Below are 17,560 nucleotides of genomic sequence, written 5' to 3' on the forward strand. Positions count from 1 at the left end.
TTCCTCGCATTGCGCATAATGCCAATGAGAAGAAAACGCAATCACCTCCACCTATAACAGTGAGATCTCCGACTTCAAAGTCTTTCGAACTGAGCTTTCGACGTTCCTTCCGGACGTAAAAGTCTCTTTTCAGATTGGCCGAAGAGGAGAATGTCGAGTTACAGCGGAGGAATTGATTGGCCACAAACGACTACTCCAGTATCTTACGGAGAAGTTATATAAATTTTATTCATATGATTTCAAGACAGATAGACCATTCAAGGCTGTCTTGAAAGGGCTACCTCAAGGTCAAAGTTTGGATGAAATATCCAACGAATTGAACAATTTACTTGGCTTTTCTCCTTCACAAGTTATTCTTATGAAGAGAAAGGCTACCGGCGATGACACGCTAGTACGCTCTGGAATTATCCAGGAGCTATATTTAATTCATTTTAACCGTAATGAGGTTAATAATTCGAAAGAGGCAGAATTCAAAATCTGACCCAAGGCTTTGGGCACGGCACAAAAAATTGTCATTTGGATTCCAAATGTATGATCTGTGGTGATAAATCGCACACGAAAGATACTTGTCCGGTGAAAAAACCCACAAAAAGTTTCAAATGCGCTAATTATAGCGAAAATCATAAATCGAATTTCTGGGGTTGTCCTGTTCGAGAAAAAAATTATAAATTCTCGTTCTAGACAACAAAAGCAACAAATAAAAAATACTTCTTCAGGTACACTTCACGAAAACACGCCCAAACGTATTAATCCGATTCAAAATAGATTAACAACTTCTTCTACCTCCGTCACACCATCCTACAATGGTGTGTCATCTTATGCTTCAGTGGCAGGTAGCAATGCCAAAATAACGGCTACAACTACCACGCCCTCAATCTCGTTTGCACCCAACGCTTCCTTTAGTCCAATGGATCTAGGTAGCGTAACGGAAGAAAAATTAAAATACCTACAGGAGGCTATGTTACCTATGATGATTGCCATGTTAAATTCTACCTCCATGTTTGAAGCTTTTCAAGCGGGTTGGGAATTTGCTAACAAAATTGTAATGAAATTAAAGTTTAACAATGACTAAATCATAATTTAAATTTATTAAATGGGAATGCTCGTTCATTGAAAACGTGCGAAGACGAATTTTTCAATTTCTTGAGGATACATAATGTGCATATATCCGTTGTGACCGAAACTTTTTTAAAACCAAATATTAAATTGAAGAGTAACTCTGTCAAAGAATGTCAAAGTAATGTCAAAGAGAAAGTTGCAGGAAAGTTTACGGGCCTTTTGAAAAACCTATTATTGTTGATGGAGAAACGCGACTAACTTATGAAAAGGTCGTAATAAAACAAAATAATTGTGTTGTTAAAACAAAAGTTAAAATATCTCGAGAACTACTACATTTTAGAAAATTTTCGTTAAGAGCAGTTCGATTTAAAATGGCGTTTAGAATCATATACAAAAAGAAAATTGTATTATTGACTGCAAATAGTAAGAGTTATAAAAAAATGTCAAAAGTTGTTGTTAGGAAAACTTTTTTATTGAAAGCTTCTCCAGGATCCAAATACACTAAAAGAGTTGCTTTTACGTCTTTAAAACGATAAACATTAAATTTTTGACATTTTTTTGATAGGGTAACGCGAATAACTTTTAAAAAGAGCATAATTACACGAATTAATTGTTTTTGAAGGAGCAAAATTTCAAATATCTCGAAAACTATCGTATTTTGGAATATTTTTGGTAAACGCATTTTGATTTTAAATGGTGCTTAGAATTATATTCTGTAATAGAATTACAATTTTGTATGTCTATTAGTATGAAATTTAAAAACATGTACGAAGTTATTGTTAGAAAAACTTTTTTACCGATTTTTTCTCCATCATGCAATCACATTCAAAATGTTTCTTTTCTCTTTAGGTTTTTGGTAACAAAATATAAAAAATTTAAAAAAATGGGTTTTTTCGCAATTTACATTTTTATCATAAATTTTTGTTTTTTTGAAAAATGACACATCATTTTTTTCAGTGTATATTTTTTTCAGAACGAAGTATTCATTCCCTGTAACTCGTTCTCAGATAGTTTTGCTGTATAAAATACAGTAATCGAACAAAAAAATTTTGAAATTCATACACGTAGAAACGTTTACGCGCTTTTGAAAAGTTGCTCTTGAGTCAAAATAATCTTATTACCTGTGGAAAATATTTAGTCTTGCATGACGGTGAAACGTGTAAAGTTTCATTGGAATCTAAGATGGTCGGTCACGATTTTAAAGATTTTCGGACGGATCTTCGTGGAATTCCTCCGAAGTCTTACAAAAATATGAAAACGTTTCAAATCAAGTATTGTCTCTAGACGATATTGTTGAAATAAACTATGATGAGATCAAATCCATCATGAAAAAGTTAAAAAATATGAAAGCTCCAGGTTATGATGGAATTTTCAACATTCTTCTTAAAAACCTTCCCGAAATCACCATGAGATACTTGGTCAAAATATTCAACAAATGTTTTGAATTAGCATACTTCCCTGAAAGATGGAAAAGTGCCAAGGTTATTCCTATTTTGAAGCCAGATAAAAACCCAGCAGAAGCATCTAGCTATCGACCAATTAGTTTACTCTCTTCTATTAGTAAATTATTTGAAAAAATCATCCTAACTTGAATGATGTCACATATCAATAAGAATTCTATTTTTCTTCCTGAGCAGTTTGGATTTCGTATTGGACATTCAACTACTCATCAACTTGTGAGAGTAACTAACATGATAAAGGCAAATATCTCAGAGGACTATTCCACAGGAGTTGCTCTTCTAGACATCGAAAAAGCTTTCGACAGTGTTTGGCACAAAGGTTTAATTGCCAAAATGTGGGATTTCAATTTTCCAATTTACATAATAAAGATAATTAAAAATTATCTTACTAACCGTACCCTACAGGTTTCTTATCAGAATTGTAAATCTAATAAGCTACCCGTTAAAGCATGCGTCCCTCAAGGATCAAGCGTCGCACCAATACTATACAATATTTTTACCTCTGATCTTCCAAATCTACCTACAGGATGTAAAAAGTCACTTTTCTGTGATGATACTAGCATCTCAGCCACTGGGAGGAGTCTTCGTCTTATCTGCAGTCGACTGCAACGAAGCTTGAATATTTTCAATGATTACCTGAAAAAATGGAAAATTTCCACTAATGCGGCAAAAACACAATTGATTGTGTTTCCGCATAAGCCAAGAGCTTCTTCTCTTAAACCAAATAATAACCATATTATTAAATTTAATGGTTTGAATTTAACGTGGACAGATCAAGTTAAATACTTGGGTTTGATTTACGATAAAAACTCACTTTTAAGGATCACATTGAAGGAATCCAAACAAAATGCAACAAATATATAAAATGTTTATACCCTCTTATAAAGAGGAATTCTAGGCTCTGCCTAAAGAACAAACTATTAATTTATAAACAAATATTTAGACCGGCAATGCTATATGCAGTGCCTATCTGGGCAAGTTGTTGTGCTACTAGGAAGAGAACTCTTCAAAGGATTCAGAATAAAATTCTGAAAATGATTTTGAAGCGTCCTCCCTGGTTTAGCACAAATGAGTTGCACAGAGTTGCAAACATAGAAACATTAGAACTTATGACGAACAGTATTATAAGCAACTTCTTCAATTGCAACGATTAGCTCTCTTTATAGTTTATAAGTTAGTTTATAAGATTTGTTTAGCTCCTTATTCAGAAGACAAGTAGGTTTAAAACATCCTACTGAAAAAAATACTTAACTGCGAAAGCATATTATAACTTAATAATAATTAACTGAATCATGTAAACAATAGGGATGAAAAGTCACCACTTGTGGCTGAACACCCAATATACTAAATTAGAAATGTAATGCAAACAAAACAATATAATCAAATAGAAAATAATATAAAAAAAGCAAATCCAATCACCTATAATTAAAAGCTGCTTCCAGAAGCTAGAATGTAATAAACATCCATGGCTGCGTATGGGCCCATGAACCACATTAGATGTCCATTTCATCTAAATCAGTGTCACTAAAATAAACACTTCCACTCTAGTTTCGTTACAGTCGTGTATGGCTGATAATCTATAATATTCCGACGAAATGCTAGATTTTCAACGATCGCAAAATTGCATTTATTGGCTTCACTGCAATGGTTAATTAGCGTCATGCAATGTAACACTGCGAATTTCATCCTAGAATGAACGTGAACAATAGTACACCCCTTTTTGCCCGAAACGCTCTTTTCGTTTCACCATAGAGTTTTCTATTTTGCAAACTCCCATCAAATTTCCCAACAATATCTCATCATAATGCATGGATGCAATATTGACATTGACGAGTGTCGATTCGTACACCAAATGACGGGCGAACCAATGTTAAAATTTGAACAGTGGCCGGATATTGGTCCACTCCCGGCGTCATGTTGTACCAACTTACATTTGAAGCGGATATCACCCAGATGCAGTACGGCTGCCACGGTACGCCACACCATGGACAGTTCGTCGTTAGCGAAACCTAACGCCTTCAGCCCGCCGGATGTTACCCGGTAGTCCGCCTTTTCCGACAGAACCTCCACGCTGCCCTGATTGGTGTAGTGATATTGGGCAGGATCTCGCTGCAGGTTGTACTGTTTCAGTTCGGCCTCGGATGCACCGCGTAACAGCTGCAATGGAGATAAAGGGCTGCCATCAGCACGTGTTACGAAGCTAATATCGACAATGTTTAGATTCACCTGATAGAAACAGTGAAAGTTGCGTTCTCCGCTTTGCTGCTGAATAACCCGGGATTTTTCCAGCAGGTAGTTGGTTATTACACCACCCACCGGATCGCCTTTATAGTCGAATTCGATGTCCATGTATTTGCCGAAACGACTGCTGTTGTCGTTTCGATTTGTTTTTGCATTCCCAAAACACTCCAGGATGGCATTGCTCTGGATTAGGACGTTTTTTACCCTGTTGAATGAATAATAAAAGGCTTAAATTGATTTGTGGTTTCTCTATATCCCGGACCGCGGCTAACACAATGTTATCTCTCGCTTGAAACACGCAACAATTGTCACTTATCGGCCTTGGCGAAACAGAGTGAAATCAAATTGGGACAATTAGCCGTTACTAATTCCGTCTGTCAAGAAACCTTACATACGTTATCTGTTTCGCTTTGCAATATAAAATACAGACGGTTGTTCGCTTCAAATGAAGATTGGTCAGATACACGAAATATATAATTTGAAATCCACTTTTACCGTTCAATCTCATTCTGCTTGTTCTGGTTCGTCACGGCGGCAATATACTTCATGATGATTTTGGACGCCTCCGTTTTGCCGGCTCCGGACTCGCCGGATATCATGATGCAGGTGTCCTGGTTCCGCTGCTTCAACACCCGATAGGCTGCGTCAGCGATGGCGAAAATGTGCGGGGAGTTCTCGAACAGCTCTCGTCCTTTGTACCGGCTGACCTGTTCCGGTCCGTAGATGTTCATCTCCCGGTACGGGTTCATCGAAATGCACACCTCGCCGATGTATGTGTAAATGATGCCAGCCTGAAACCTGGAAGAGAGGAGCAAGTGGAACATGATTATGGTATGGTAATATGTAAATCAATATGTCGTTTCATATAAATGTTAGCAGGGCTATTGTGGGAAAGGAATAGTAGATATAGGGTATTTTATATAGCACAAATCTATTCTTTTTTGCTTTAGTCTCAGTTGAAAATTGGTTATTATAATCATCATCTCATGCCATATATTCCACGTTTTCGCTCTGTAACATTATCATAAATAAATGATGGAATTTACGCTTCGGCTTTGTCTCATCAGAATCCATGACCTAGACTGCTAGGGCCGAGAGTAGGGACTCCCGAACGTAACCGATTCATGATCGCGCGAACACGGGCGTGTGTAGGTTCACTCTTGCGGCTGCGTTTGTAAATTTATAAGTGCTGAAACGTTCACTTGCACGGATGAAAGGCTCGAGCATTTGTATGTTTACGTGATTGTTAGGTGTGCTAGTGTGTATGTGACTTTTCGTGCACAAATTTGGTTTTATAACGAGGTGACCAGTACCGTCTTTACGCACGGCCACACTGGTCCACAGGTCCCGGGATTTTGAGAGCCCCGCACTGTGTTCGTAAAAAGGGACACTCGAATATTCATAACTGTTCAGTGCGTTTTTGAAATGGCATAAATTTGAATTGAAAGTCGTTTATAGATTAAAGTTTATACTGGCATTGTTTTATCAATATGCCAATGCCTTTTATCGATGATTCGGTAGCAGAGTAGCTCGGAATCGCACATTAATATCCCATGTGATTGAACTTTCAAAGCGCAAACAGACTGCCAAGGTCAGGATGGCATTGAACCAATTCAAGCGTCGCACAAATATTTCAGTTCAAGTTTCTATTTACTTGAAGAGGAAGGGACCGAACCGTAGTGACAAACAGAAGACGATGTGCAACAAATCTGCGTTTGGCAAGCGTTCTGCGGATGTGGAACAATGATTGTGCGGGAAATCGTTCCTACTTTGGACTCCGGAGGACGCTCCGGTCGAACAAAATTCGCCGTCGCACGAAGTTATTTATCTACAAGACGCTGATTAGACCGGACTATGCCCGTGGAGGACCAATGCGCCCTAGGAGTTTTTCAACGAAAGGTGTTGCGTACCATCTATGGTGGTGTGCAGATGGAAGACGGAACGTGTCGCAGGCGAATGAACCATGAATTGCATCAGCTGCTGGAAGAGCGCATACCGCAAAAATAGAACGTTTGCGGTGGGCTGGACACGTCGTAAGAATGTCGGACGACGACCCGGTGAAGACGGTTCTTGAGGGCGACCTACAGGAACAAGTAGACGGGGCGCACAGCGAGCACGGTGGATCGACCAGATAGAGGACAACCTGCGAACCCTTCGAAGAGTGCGAGGCTGGCGACAAGCAGCAATGGACCGAGTGGAGTGGAGACGCAAGAGACAACAAGGCTCTAGCCTGAACGGTAAGGTAAGTAAGTTGGATTCTACTTCTTCTTTACCGATGCCAGAGAGGTGACTCTACCATCTGGACTAGATATCGATTCATCAACTCATGGACTGGGGGACCAACGACATTACGTCCCTTCCGAAGGAAGACGTGACCACAGATTTTTTCACCTCAGAAAAATCTCAGCGTCCTCGGCTGGAATTAAACCCAGGCCAATTGGAATGAATAGCGGTCACGCTTACCATTCAACCACCGGCGCCGTTCAGAGTTACTCTCCCGATTCCATAATAGAAAAATGGAGACTTTTACTAACCCCCCCCCCCATGTCCCCCGAGTCAATGTGGTTTATAAATGGTCCCTAAGGATCTATTAAAATTCACAACTAGTATGCCTACGGAAATCTAGTCTTGTGAACCAGTTGAATTCGTCCGGTTTCTTTTTGCAGGGCGAAAAAGGCTCATTTTCCATACTCATTTTCCGTCGGCTTCTGTCCACACTGAGTGCCTATCAACGACTTCGGACCAACGGCTTTGCTTTCGGTCCGAAAGAAGATGTAGGTACCCAGAGGTTTTTTTATCCTAGGAAATCCTAACGACCTCGGCTGGTATTGAATTCAAACCCACGTTTATGTGCCTTGTATCACCATCCACAATTGTTTAGGAGGTTACATACCTTGATATTTTTCAAAAAATAGATTTTTTATTACTTTATCTGAAAGTACAGACTTTGAAAATATTTTTCCAAATTTTTAAAGAGATCCGAACAATATATCGTCTATAATTACAGTGATTCGTCTACATACACACACACATCCACACATACGCACACACGTACAGACATTTGCCGAATTCGACGAACTGAGTCGAATGGTATATGACAGACGGCCCTCCGGGCCGGGATTAAGTTAACGATGTTCAGTGATTGCTTAACCTTTCTATAGGAGAAAGACAAAAATGTACCTACTTATTTAGGTACACTTCAAGAAAACACGTCCAAACGTGGTAATCCGATTCAAAATAGATTAACAACTTCTTCTACCTCCGTCACACCATCCTACAATGGTGTGTCATCTTATGCTTCAGTGGCAGGTGACAAGGCCAAAATAACGGCTACCGTTACCACGCCTACAAACTCGTTTGCACCCAACGCTTCCTTTAGTCCAATGGATCTAGGTAGCGTAACGGAAGAAAAAATAAAATACTTGCAAGACTCTATGTTACCTATGAAGATTGCTATGTTAAGTTCTACCTACATGTTTGAAGCTTTTCAAGCGGGGTGGGAATTTGCTAACAAAATTATAATGAAATTAAAGTCTAACAATGACTTTAAATAATCATTTAAATTTATTAAATTGGAATGCTCGTTCATTAAAAACGTGCGAAGACGATTTTTTCAACTTCTTGAGGATACATAAAGTGCTTATAGCCGTTGCGACCGAAGCTTTTTAAAAACCAAATATTAAATTGAAGAGTAACTCTAATTTTGTTATTCATCGATTTGATCGAATTGTTGGATTCGGCGGAGGAATCGCAATAGCGGTTAATCGCAGGATCAAACATTCCGTTACGCCGTCTCTTGACACCAATGTAATCGAGAGTTTGTGTATCGAAGTTGAAACTGATCTTGGTATCATTTTTATTGCTGCAGCCTATTTGCCTTTTCAGTGCACTGGCGAGCAAATTAATTTCTTGAAAGGAGACTTACAAAAACTTACAAGAAATCGGTCGAAATTCTTCATATTCAGTGATTTTAACGCCAAACACCGAGCCTGGAATAATGCTCAAAGCAATTCCAACGGTAAACTACTTTTTAATGATTGCTCTGCTGGTTATTATTCAACTTTGTTCCCGAATGGTCCTACATGCTATTCATCTGAAACGAATCCAATCCATCAACAATTGATTTGGTTTTGACAGATCAAAGTCACATTTGTAGCGAATTGATTACACATGCTGACTTTGATTCTGATAATCTTCCAGTAACTTTTTCACTTTCTCAAGAAGTTGTTTCCAATCCCATTAGCTCAGTGTTCAATTATCACAAAGCGAATTGGGAAAGGTACAAAACTTATATTGACTAGGAAGAAAACGCTTCAAAGGATTCAGAATAAAATTCTGAAAATGATTTTGAAGCGTCCTCCCTGGTTTAGCACAAATGAGTTGCATAGACTTGCAAACATAGAAACATTAGAAACTATGACAAACAGTATTATAAACAACTTCCGACAAAAATCGTTGCAATCTTCAATTGCAACTATTAGCTCTCTTTATAGTTTATAAGTTAGTTTATCAGATTTGTTTAGCTCCTTATTCACAAGACAGGTAGGTTTAAAACATCCTACTGAAAAGAAAAAAAATACTTAACTGCGAAAGCATATTATATCTTAATAATAATTAGCTGAATCGTGTAAACAATAGGGATGAAAAGTCACCACTTGTGGCTGAACACCCAATATACTAAATTAGAAATGTAATGCAAACAAAACAATATAATCAAATAGAAAATAATATATATATATAAAAAACAGCATCTACGTGAGCGACAAGACTTTTTTGCGCTTCTGAAAACACATTCATTTGAATGCTCCTAATGAAGTTCTATTATCGTCATCATCATGCTAGTGCTAGCAGAAGCTGTTGACATACGATATCGTAGAAAAACCGCTATTTCACCGGTACATATGAACCTAGTTCATTAATAACCGAGTCGATTGCATCCCCCCCCCCTGGTTAAACTTTGTCCATGAGGATATTAACAAGCATCCAAACCAGTCGTAATCAAAACAGAAAGCGACTCAAACTGCATTCTAACACGGAGATCGATGAATGAAACTAGTAACCGCAGCTACTCGGTTGTTTGTTTTTTTTTGTGTGTATATAAAGATGATCACACTTAACTTGGAAATTGAAGCAAATTGATTTCCAACCCTGGTAGAATCACTCTCGCGGTCAAATAATCAACTATACCGTAGGTGTTCGCTTTGAACAAAATGACACAGTTTCGATTTTTTATCTGTAATTCGTTGAATAAGAAATAGCTTAAAGTTGTTATCGTTGGCTGATGTTCATCGTGCCTCGTGTTTATTACCTATATCGATATACATGCGAGGAGAGATACTAGCGATGATGATGATGTCATATGGAAATAACGAAGCTTAGTAATTCTTGTAGTCGAACAGAGCCATGATTCATTAGCTGTTAGCATTTTTTTCTTCAATATTATCCCCTGAAATGGCACGGAATCACGTCATACTTCTTCATAAAAATTAATCAGCAGTATTGTAACAACATTCTACATAAGCTGATTTTGAAGAATCAACAAACGGTGTGGAAAAAAAGCTTTTTTCGATTTTTGCACATTCTCTGTGCAACCTTAAACGCGATCGAATTTGTTGCCGCGTTGGAATAGTTAGAACGAAATCCATGCGACGCGTGTCTTGTCGCCTCAAGTGCGTACAGCTTAAATAGGTAAAAATGTCGATCAGGAACTTTTCTCTTTCTTTGAGAATCTGTAGAGTTGAGATCTCGGAAGGGCTCCCCGTCAGAATCACTCACTACAACTTGTTACGATCGCGTGGGAATGAGCGTTTCTCTGTGCTGGCTTGAGACCGCGTGTTTGTGAAATCTTGGTCGTAGTTGTGCGTAGATGATCGCAATTGCATGTTCGTCTTTGTGTATCATCGCGAAAGGCTGGGGCGTTTACATGTAGATAACGTGTTCGATCACGAGGACGTCTGTATGTCGCGTATGGTAGCGTGTATGTTACTTTGCGTGTATAGATTCGATTCTATGACCCTGTGTTCATTCCCATATTCGCGTGTACTTTGATAATCGCGCGGACCGTCAATCTGATACTTAATTTTCAGTGTACGATTCAGATGCTAAAGGAAAGTGAGTCCCCCTACATCCCTAGAATTCCCGGTCATGTCGTCACGAAACGTGTTATCTAGTGTATATGATCGTCATTTTTTCTCTAATTGGTTCAACTGAAGGCACAGACCTAGGCTGCTAAGTCCGCGAGTAGAGACTTCCAGACGTAACCGATTCATGGTCGCGCGAACACGGCCGCATGTGGGTTCACTCTTGAGACCGCGTTTATAAATTTATAAATGCTAAAACGTTCACTTAGTCAACGGGGTGATACACTCTTTAGGAGATCGCGGGCGTAGATGATCGCGATATACTCGAGCGTTTGCATGTTAACGTGTTTGCGCATGTACTAGTATGTATGTAAATTACTTATGTTTTAGTGTATGGATCAGATGCTAGAATAGAGTATATCACCCCATACCACAAGACTTCCCGATCATGTCGCCATGGAAAGTGTCATCTAGTAGATGAGCATATTTTTTTGATTGATTCAACTGAAGGTTGCTAGACCCGAAGGTAGAGATTTCCGGAAGTGACCGATTCATTATCACGCGAACATGGGCGTTTGTAGGCTTGAGACCGCGTTTATAAGTTTATTAGTGCTAAAAATTCACGTAATCACTGGGGAGTTTTCATGTTTGCATGACCGCAGACTTTGTTGTGCGATGATGATCGCGAAGGTCTAACGTGTTTGTATGTCAACGTGCTGAATGCTAGAAAAGAGTAAGATTCCCCATATCACTGGAGTTCCCGGTCATGTCGCAATGATACGTGTTGTCTAGTGGATATGAGCGATTTTTTTATTGGTCCAGCTGGAGGCATGGGGCTAGGGTGCTAGAACCCAGGGTAGGGACTTCTGGACGGTGGGTTAATGCTTCAGACCGCGTTTGTAAATTTATAGGTGCTAAAACTTTCACTTAACCCTCCGTAAGTCGCGCAAATGGTTCACTGTACGAGCAGCCGAAGCTGCTCTAAGACTATTTGGCAAGATTTGCAGAGCAGCGCGCAGTCAGTTCAATAGTGCGACCGCAGGAAGGTTATTTACCGGAGTGTGTTCACGTTGTCGTGATCGCGGACATAAGTTTGTATGGATGATTGCAATTGGATGTTCGCGTTTGTGACCAAGTTAGCGAAGGTCACGAGCGTTTGTATGTTTGGAATGAGAGATTGTGAGTGTATATGAGCGACTATGCAATTGAATGTGTTAGTAAATGTTAGTAAATCTAATTTAAGAAGTAGTAAAAAAGAAAAAAAAGTAACATGCCGAATAAAGATAAAAAATGTAATGAAATTCAGTAGAATAATGCAAATTGATTGAGATTATTTTTTCTATACATGAATTGTGGAAAAGCAAACTAAAGGACACCAAAAGCAAATTATTGAAATAGAAGAAAAGAAAACATGTAACATGCAATTAAACTACTTGAACTCGTCTAAATGCCACCAGCAAATACTATTTACCATTAACGACAATTGCATTCTATTGGGACTTTGTCGTACTATGCCAACCGGGAATGGATGATTCACGTGCGTCGATAATTTAATCGTACCTTAATTTATCCAATCCGATCTTCCCTCGAATGGATTGACTCGAATGCTTGAAGCGAGCACCAAAAATAGTAATCAACAAATCCTAGGAAGGAAAAAATTGGACGCGAAACAACAAATTGCTCACTATTCTATCATATACGTCAGTTCTGCATCCATTCAGCTGTCACAGATACTCAGACGAACACATACACAGATAAAAATACGACTAGCGCATAACCATTGTACACTAGTACTAAAAACTACAATTATTACTACACTAACACTAATAGGCTTTTTACAATTTTTTAAATAATTGATCGTTAGTTTAGGCTGGTGCAAAGTGTAAAAAACAAAGCATAAAAAAGGCCCATAACTGTTCTCGGTCTCCTCGATGCAATGCACCACTATCGTTGCGTAATGCAAAAAAGCGATCTTAAAGCGATGGTTTTTCAGTGTTTTTTTAAATCGATGATTTTTATAAGATTTCTGTTGAAAAAAATAATTAAATTGTTTTTTTGTATCATAATTTTTCAACATAATTTTTTGTGCTTGTACAAAATGCCAAATTTCCAGTGCATTTTTTTCGTGCCGAACTATCTACTCCATTTGATTTATTTTCGCATTGTTTTGCTGCAGTAATACACACAAAATACAGTAATCGATTTTTTTGAAAGCATACCAAAACTTCTATGCTCTTTCGAAAAACTGCTCATATGTCAACATGTTTTAATTGACAGAGGAAAACATGGAGATCTATAAACCGAACACAACTGCGAAGTTTTGTTCGAATCGCTGATGGTCATGTATTATGCTCGGCCGCTTTCTCTTGAAATCTCTTTTCTCCCTTTTTGATCTATTAGAGAAAACATCAACTTTTTTTTAATTTTTTGCACCGAGTTTCAAGAGAGTTTGCAAAAAAAGATTCTAGCAGACTGTGCCGGACAAAAAGAAGCGTACCGAATAACGATTGCAATTTGGCACAGCTATATTGGGGTGGCAGTTATTTTTGTGATGTTGAAATTTTGTCCTTCGCCTGTCAAAAAATAGATCAAAGTTTAAAAAAATTGGGAAAAATTTGAGCGAAATTGGACTATTCTAGCATGTGCCCCAAAGCGATTAAATTGCATGTTTTATATGGGAATTACAAGTGTTTTTTCATACGTTTTATATGAAAGTTCATAACATTTTTCAAAATGATAAAAAATGTGGATGCAAGAAAATAATTTTTTTTGTGATGGACAACTCGAAATTTGAGAACTTTTATTAAAAAAATCCTTTAAAAATATTTTCTAAGAATACAGAAATTATCCTTTTGAAATCTTGCATCATATGTCCAAGCTCCAGGTTTCAAATTTTATCGATCATTTTGAAAAAAGTTATGAAATTTTATATAAAACGGTTGTAAAAATACATGTTATTATCATATAAAATTTCAATCGCTTTGGGGCACGTGTTAATATGGTCCAATTTCGCGCAAATTTCCCCCAATTTTTTTATGTTTCGATTCAATTCATTTTTTTCCGATGATGGAGGAAATTCCAACATCGCAGAAATAACTGCCACCCTAAGCTTTCTATATATCTTTACATTTACGATAGGTGATCTCTATCGATGTATTCATTGCAATGCAATGAAAGGATTTTTTTCTCCATTTAATGATAGGAAAAAATATTGATATAAAATTTATTTACAGTGCATTTAGAAGAATCAATAGCATCGAGCTCCACTCAAGTTAGATAACTAAAAAGCCAAGCAGAACTGAGAATATGAATACCTGGCATTGATTTTTGCTTTAATGAGGCAGCCACAGATTTACATTTTCTTCCACCTTTCGACATTAAACATCTTGTTTGGCAGTGGAGAAGCGCATCGACCACTTGACATCATTTATTTTTCTCAGAACCTTGAAACGCTCATTAGCACGCATCAGCTTTGCCAGCGAGTGCCTCCCCGGGTCCTTATCGGGCTTGTTGAGCTGTTTGTATAGGTATGCGAGTTAACGCCGCAATCTACGATGACTCTATCGGAGCACAATAAACGTGCCAATATAAATATTGCCCGGACCGTGCGTCGCTATTTGCTTCCCAGGTTGTATGAATGTAGCTCATCGCCACCGGCGCTGTCGCCATTCTCGAGTGCGGTCAGATAAGATACGGTCAAGTGCGGCGCATAACGTTATGCACATCAGGTGAAGGGTGAGCCCCGTTTGTTTCCCACCTCGTGGCATTGGGGAGTGGGAGGGGTCGTCCAAGGAGCGATTGCGAGATTGATTATTACTCAGGTTAGATGGTGCTTTTTGCCTTTCTCATATAAAGAAAGGCTATGCAATCACTGTAAAAATCGACTTTTTAGCGGAGGCCCGGAGGGCCGAGTGTCATACACCATTCGATTCAGTTCGTTGAGATCGGCAAATGTCTGTGTGTGTATGTATGTGTGTGTGTGTATGTGTGTGTATGTGTGTGTGTCATTTAAACTCACACAATTTTCTCAGAGATGGCTGAACCGATTTTCGCAAACTTAGTTTCATATGAAAGGTATAACGCTCCCATAAGCTGTAATTTTTAGTTGATCCGACTTCCGGTTCCGGAGTTACGGGTTGAAGAGTGCGGTCACCCAGCAAATTCCCATACAAACTGGTACCACCATGATGTTCAAATGATGTAAAACATATTAAAATTGATGTAACATTACTCTAGTTTGCGGTTCTGGATCACTAATGATCAATCAAAGCAGCTTTGACCACATTGGCCACCTATGACAGTTCATGACGCCCCCGGGGAACCCGCCAAGTTCCTAAGCTAATATCACACCCATTCCCCAACGAATTCTCTACCGATTTTTACAAACTTGATTTCAAATGAAAGATACAGTAATACCATTGATTGCTGCTGAATTTCATTCTGTTCTGACTCTTGCTTCCGGAGTTACAGGGGTGTTAGTAAGGATACACTGGAATTTCCCATATAAATCGGTACAATCGTAATACCTCAGAGGCTAAAAACTATTGAAATGGTCACCAAATTACTTCTAATCGCAGATCTAGATCACTGATTGCCAATCAAACATTCTTTGAATATATTGTCCACTATCGACGATTCCGGAAGTCCGGAATTCCGGGCATATTCTACAAATAAAGTCACATTGGTTCTTCGGTGATGACTGAACCGATTTTCTCAAACCAAGTCTCAAATGGAAGGCAAAATATGCAGCTGAGTATTGCATCAGAGCCCCTCCGCCCCCCCCCCCGCCTTGCCCTTACATCTCCCTCCTTCATCACTACCGTCCCCTTGGACCACCCTCACGCCCGCATTTCCTTCATCCACCCCGTATACCAAAATAAGATGAAGGATTTCTGACGCATCCTCCACTCCCACTCTACTAACCCCCCATTCCCTCCACTTTTAAACCCATTCCACCAACATTTCAAAATATAATCACATGAAGATAACATTGAACTCATGCTGATTAAGCTAATTAATTATTCTTTTTAGTTTCATCCCGATCCGACTTCCGGTTCCGGAGTTACAGGCCTGGGCGTGCGATCACATAGCAAATTGTGATTCAAACCGATACTCCGATGAAAGCAAAAAAGGTAAAAATTTCGCTAAAATGTCTCTCAAACAACTTAAATTTGCTGTTCTCGGTCACCGACGGCCAACCAAACTTTCGTTGACTACATTGACCACCATAGATGGTTCCGGAAGTGCCCGGGAAAAGCGGCCACCGTTCAAAATTTACGAACTCACATCAGTTTCCCGGAAATGGTTTGGCCGATTTTCACAAACTTAGTCCCAAATGATAGCTATAATATCCCCACAGATGTCTATAAAATTTCGTACGGATCGCTTATATGAGTCCGGAAATATAGACTAAATCGTCCGGTCACATATGAAATTCCCATATAAGCCGGAATTCAATTTTTTTTTCAAAGGGGGGACCCCATGAAATTTCAGAAATCGAATTCGTATTTTTGATGCCAAACATCTTAAAAATGCATGAAACGTCGAGATTTTATGTTATCTCGAAAATTTTTTTTTATAAAGATCGACTTTTTGGGACTTTGCCGATTTCGCACCTTTTTTCAGTTCAATATTACCATGGCTGTTTTTTCTTTTTCAAAATTTTAGAACTCGAATAATGATTTATTTTCCTGTATATAGTTGTCATGTGATGTATAATAATAAAATGTAATATATGCATTTAAAAGTTTTTAATGGATATAAACAACGAACACATTCTCGTGATTCATGATTGAGAAAGGCACAATTGCACCGCTAGGTGGATTAAAATAGGTTTTTTAAATATTCTTTCACTGGTACAGTGGTTAATCGAACACTCTAAACATGTGAAAGTTAAGGGATTCTATTGTCGGAAAAAGTTTGGTAGAGTGTTAACAAATACTGAATAGAGCTATGGTTGCATATTATAATGTATAATTTGATATTTTATAATTATTCGCCTAGCACTTGCCTAAACACGCGTTTACAGTGCGAAGCGGTTAGTCATATTTACAAAGTACTGCTATTTTGCATATAACACCAATCAATGGCCACGTGATAGCTACAAGCGTTCACGCTGTTTGTGGAGAACTGTGACTAATTTTTCGCATTGGAGAATTAACTAGTTAACTTTCATCAAAGGCAAAGCTTGTAGTTAAATTGGACATAGAATTTGCGTTTCGACTTCGTCTCATCAGAATTCGACGCTATCTTAGTGACAGGACTACGCTAGCGCCTGATTGCGGTAGCTCCAAAAATGAGAATGCTATTTGTGTTTCTGAGCAAACCCCTAATCCTGCGTGATGTCCCACAAGAAAAAGAGGTCTGATTAAGCCGATGAGATCCGGCGCTAGCTTAGTCATACCACTAAGTTATTGTCGGATTCTGATGAGACGAAGTCGGAACGTAAATTGCATAACTAATTTAGTTATAGGTTTTGCAACCTTAACACGCCAATGCACCATGGGCCACAAATCGATTTTTTTGGTCGAAAATCCAGAACTTATAAACCGTTAGTACTAGACTTTCAGTGCTTTGGAACAAATTATCTACAGTAAGTGCTCTTCATTTTAGGGGAAACAAAATTAGGGTGGCCCTCTCGATTTTTGAAATAAAAAAATTATCTCCTGAATGAAAAAAGATAGGTGAATATGATCTTCCAAAGAAATGTAGAGAAAATAA

General features: G+C 38.5%; 1 protein-coding gene across 3 annotated transcripts in view; it reads right to left on the reverse strand.

The window, feature by feature from the left end:
- The window catches only part of LOC131678986 (unconventional myosin ID), a 69,159-nt gene that overhangs the window by 12,937 nt on the left and 38,662 nt on the right, over positions 1-17,560 (reverse strand). For all 3 annotated transcript variants that reach the window (XM_058959494.1, XM_058959493.1, XM_058959492.1), the window contains 3 exons: positions 5,256-5,558; positions 4,746-4,965; positions 4,451-4,676 (listed from right to left, as the gene is read on the reverse strand). In XM_058959494.1, the coding sequence (XP_058815477.1) occupies positions 4,451-4,676; positions 4,746-4,965; positions 5,256-5,558 (749 nt within the window). The remainder of the gene's footprint in view (positions 1-4,450; positions 4,677-4,745; positions 4,966-5,255; positions 5,559-17,560) is intronic.

Source organism: Topomyia yanbarensis, chromosome 2 (assembly GCF_030247195.1).
Source record: "Topomyia yanbarensis strain Yona2022 chromosome 2, ASM3024719v1, whole genome shotgun sequence".
In the NCBI taxonomy this organism is placed as follows: Eukaryota; Metazoa; Arthropoda; class Insecta; order Diptera; family Culicidae; genus Topomyia; species Topomyia yanbarensis.